This window comes from Cebus imitator, unplaced genomic scaffold, assembly GCF_001604975.1.
Source record: "Cebus imitator isolate Cc_AM_T3 unplaced genomic scaffold, Cebus_imitator-1.0 Scaffold238, whole genome shotgun sequence".
NCBI lineage: Eukaryota > Metazoa > Chordata > Mammalia > Primates > Cebidae > Cebus > Cebus imitator.
The window spans coordinates 1928481-1933192 of record NW_016107553.1 but is presented as its reverse complement, the minus strand read 5'-3'; the positions used below and the strand labels follow the sequence as shown (position 1 = coordinate 1933192).

The following is a 4712-nucleotide window of genomic DNA, read 5'->3' as shown; positions in this document are numbered from 1 at the left end:
GCGAAACTCCGTCTAAAAAAAAAAAAAAAAAAAAAATTACTTTGACAGGGATCAAGAAGATAGAGATTGAACAAGATACCTGCCTAAACTGCAACTGGAGATGTGGCAACAAGATGTAAGGACATACTGTAGAGGACAGAGAAATAGCTTGTTTTTCTGTCTGTCTTTTTCATTTTCATCCCTGTAAGGCCAGAAACGAATCTTTCTGGGTTTGGAGTCAGTGACAATACTCACAGCAAGGAGTCGAATCTCAAATATTCAGATTCCTATTTTATAAAAGTGACCTATTGGTAAGGTTCTGAAATTGAGTCTTCTATTTGACAAAAGTCATTGTTACCCAGAAACACCTTTTAAAATGTTATTAGAATGCAATGCTTTCTGCATTATGAACAATGAAAGCAAGAAATATGGTCAAATTGGGATGTTGAGATGTAGGCTGAGAACTGGCCACTGTACTGTTTCACTAAAACTGGAAAAATAATACAAATACAGACTCCAGAGGTTAAGTTCAGGCGATTTATTGTAAACAGGATAACCCTGGCACTCCACCATACTGGCTGTGTCACATGCTCCCTCTTTCACATCAACTGGTCAAAAAGATGACTTTCTTAAGAAGCCTCAGGTAACAAATAACTTAGTTCCACAAGTCTCATGTACTAAGCACTTAGTCAACTGCAGTATCTGGGGTAGTCTGTTATTGCTCATGGACTGCAGCTTGGACCCATCTAAATGGATCCATTAGTATGCCTGAGTGATCCAACTGCAGCTCTACATCCAACCCGGAAATTGGAAAACGTTGCCGCATACTAAACAATTGCAGGTTCATGGAAGACTACGTGAGATGCTCTCAGATCTCTTCATGTGTCATTCTCATAAAAACAAATTTCACCTATTTTTTAAAAAGAGCTGAAAGTTACTCAGTAGTACATAATTTTCCACATAAAAGGTAGGTGGATTTTTATTTACTAGTACAGTGTTGGATCAGAACACTCAGGCCTAATTTTAGATCTGTCTTATATATCCTTGCAGGTTGATGAAAAGCTGCATAGTCTACCAATGCATAAAACCAGAAGGAAGGGATGATTTCATACACCTTCCGATGGACAAAGACAGGCTTCATACAAGGAAGTTCTTGAAGGTAGGGATAAAAAGATGGTTACAGCACCACATTGATCTGACAGTAGAAATGGGGTCCCGCTTTTGAAAGCAGCCCCATAGTTGTGACTATATCGTTCTTGCCCCAAATTGAGATTTGGAAAATGGCAAATGTAAAAACTTAAGATGTGAAAAGATATGGCTCTACAGAAGAAAGTCCTACAAATCAAATCATACAGGGAGGTAAAATGCCATTTGAAAATGCCATTCTTTACTTTGCCTGAGTTAGTGGACGACAGGGCCACTTACTGTTAATAGTGCTTGTACGTGGAAATATATTCACAATTTCTCTTGAAGCAAGTTTTAATAACAGTAAATATTTCAAAACAGCTGATAAATCTACAGTAACAATTTCACCTAAAATAGTATCTCATGAAAAAAATATTTTTTAAAAGTCCACTCCAGTCATCATCTGTGTATGTTTATATTCATATATTCAAAAAAATAACACTTAAGGCAAGATTAGACTGGTAGCAACAAGGGATTTTACAGTCTTATGAAGACTTGCTATATAAGAATGCAAGGCTTTCATTTTTATATTTCCAAAAAGGTGGCTATGTATTGATTGCCTTTTAAATTCATAAAGGGGCAAGATATTTTGGTTTACATACTGACTGCAATTTCACTGTAATAAAAAGATAGGTGGTTACAAAAAGCTGATGTTGGAAAAGCATGTCACACACTCAGTAGGATCTGAAGTTGACCCATCTGTACGTGTTAAATAAATATGTGGTGTTAAAGCAATATGCTGATGAGAAAAAGTAAGACTGACGGAACACTGCAAACCAACTATGAAGAAGGTCAATGTAATTAAATTAGAAAGAAACCACAGTAATCCTGAGAAATTCAGTTTAGGACAAAATTGATGTAAGTATATTTCTAGCATTGTAAATAAGTAGAGTTTTCTAGCATTTTACCAGTTGGAATAAAAAACATGTTCAAATTTTATAAAAAAGATTAAAACCATGCCTTATATAACCAGCAATTTCACTAATAAAAGATTACATTGCTTTGTTCATCATCTGCCAAATGTAATGTTTTCCACTGATTTACATGAAACCATCGAGTAGAAAGCAAATTTGAGTATCAATTTTTAAGAAGGTATTACCTTTCTAAATGTTGTGAAGCCTTCTATGTCAACCTAGGAGGCTTTTAGAAAAGAGCTTTGACTTTCTTCGGACAAATGACTGTTTTACAGAATATGGAAGGAAGATTCTATAGGAATATCATTCATTTTAAGCACTGTTATATAGGGAAAATTTCAGTAATGAAAAGAAAAATTTTAAAATATTAAAGAGGCATGTATTTTAAAAATATTCTACAAGATTTTGTAATTTAATTACTTTGGATTTATAATATTTCTACATAATGACATTTGACAACTTTTTTTCTGTTTCTCTAACAACAGTGAATCAGAAACTATTAAAGTGGCCAAGATTATGGAAGACTCAGGAATGCATCCACTCGCACTTTCCCACCCATGGGGAATCTTCAGAGTTTTGCAGCCATGAAGTTAATATGTGGTTTCACAAGGGGAAACAGTGGCAGACCACGCTTGAATTCGGTCATGTTCTGAATCACTTCAGGCTGCAAAGAAAAAAAGTTTCTTTTTAGTGTATTTAACCTAAACATCAGAATAAGGACATCAAATTTTTTGGGCGGCGCTGGGAGCACACCTCAGTTCTATACTCTCTCTCTCTCCGTAATATTTTTTTTTTGGTGGGGGTCTGAGGCTCCTCTACCTAACACCCCATGTATCATGATCTGCTGACCTTTCTTCTGGATCAGTAGGCCCAGAAAGTCATGAATTGGTCTATAAAACCTATTGGTAAGTGTCCTTACTTGGGCTATGGGCCAGAAGGAAGACTTCTGGTTTTCTTCTGGGGAAACAAGGGCTGGCTCACCAGGGACTTAGAGGCTTAGCATCAAGGCTTCAGCAAAGTAGCAGAGGCTGGTGTGCCCACCTGGAAAGGGCCTAGTTACACTGTCAGTTTCCTCCTCCTGCAAGTGAATGTCAATCCTTCTAGATGATTAAAATATGCAGGTAACATGGGAAAAGACCAAGAGGTCTCCCTCCAATATTCAGTGCTGGGAACAGATGTGGCCAAAGATGATTCATTGCAGAGTAACACAACTGTTCAAATAGGAGGCAAAGGCAGACAAGGGTAGAGCCTGAGTGACTAGATGTTCAACGAAGAATTAGAGTAGAAGGTTCAACACCTGGTGACCTGAAACTTTTAGTTCATCAGTGTCCTGATGAATAAGATACTTCTGGCCAGGCACAGTGGCTTACACCTATAATCCCAGCACTCTGCGAGGCCAAGGCAGGTGATCCGCTTGAGGTCAGGAGTTGGAGACCATCCTGGCCAACATGGTGAAACCCTCTCTCTATTAAACATACAAAAATTAGCCAGACGTGGTGGCAGGCACTTATAATCCTAGCTACTCAAGAGGCTGAGGCAGGAGAGTCGCTTGAACCCAAGAGGCAGAGGTTGCAGTGAGCCGAGATCATACCACTGCACTCTAGCCTGGGCGACAGAGTGAGACTCCATTTCAAAACAAAACACACACACAAAAAAGGCTTCTTCTAAAAAGGAAGTCCTCTGTCAGTACAATCTAACATAACATTTATGTTTCTTACTTGTGGCAAGGCTGGTGCTTGTGACAAATTTATATCATTTTGACATGGGAACTCTCCAACAACAGGACCTGTAAGAAAATAAAAGGTTTAATGTACTTACTGATACTAGCACACAAGAACAACTAAAAACAAATCTAATTAAAAAACTGCACCAGACCCAGTTCATGTACTTCTCGGGTCCTCTCCAGGTTACCTGCTACCCAGGGCCTTAAGTACTTGTCCTGCCTTCTATCCGGAGCCATCCAATGGTGGCTCATGATATTCCTGAGGTCCTAAAACTTTGCCCACAGCAGTTTTAGTGCCCAGGTCGAATCTGACTTTCTGGCCACCCAGAAGGACTCAGTAAAACTGCCCAGAAAGCCAGGGGAGTTAATGGCCACAGGACAAACTTTGGCCAGTAAAAACCAGAAAATAAGAAGGACTGGGAAGTGAAGTTAACTTGCTTACCCATACTCCCCACATGCAGTGGTTCCTGCACCCTCTTTGGAGACGTCCCATCAGCAAGCAGCTGTGTTTTCCTGTGATGCTGTGGCCAGCTCAGCATTCTATCACCTGGTATTGGTTCTCTCCTTCACTAACTCTTTTATCTTTTCCCCTTATATCTGTAGACCTTATCTCCAGTTCCTGTTCTCTACCTCTTTTTCTTTCTGGTGTTCTATAAGGCATGTAGTTATGACAAAGGCCAACCATCAGATGGCTTAACATGAGCCTAAAAATAGACTTAAAAAGGCAATATTCAATACTTACAAGAATCCATTTCCCTGGCAAGAACATGGACGGATACCTTATGTCTCCTTGGGGCATCTACTGCCAACATTTCCTAGGCAGAAAGAAGAGTGAGGTCACCCTTTTGCTCCACTAAAGAATTTACTTCCCTCTTCCTCTTTCTTCCTCTCCTTCATTCTTTTTTTTTTTT

The 4712-nt window shown here is 39.0% G+C and overlaps 1 protein-coding gene across 4 annotated transcripts in view; it reads right to left on the bottom strand.

Annotated features, from left to right (window-relative positions):
- Nucleotides 1-502: 502 nt before the first annotated feature.
- Nucleotides 503-4712, bottom strand: part of IDE (insulin degrading enzyme) — a 127086-nt gene continuing 122876 nt past the window's right edge. For all 4 annotated transcript variants that reach the window (XM_017498187.2, XM_017498188.2, XM_037727732.1 and 1 more), the window contains 3 exons: nucleotides 4544-4616; nucleotides 3797-3864; nucleotides 503-2742 (listed from right to left, as the gene is read on the bottom strand). In XM_017498187.2, coding sequence (XP_017353676.1) covers nucleotides 2647-2742; nucleotides 3797-3864; nucleotides 4544-4616 — 237 coding nt within the window. In that variant the 3' untranslated portion in view covers nucleotides 503-2646. The remainder of the gene's footprint in view (nucleotides 2743-3796; nucleotides 3865-4543; nucleotides 4617-4712) is intronic.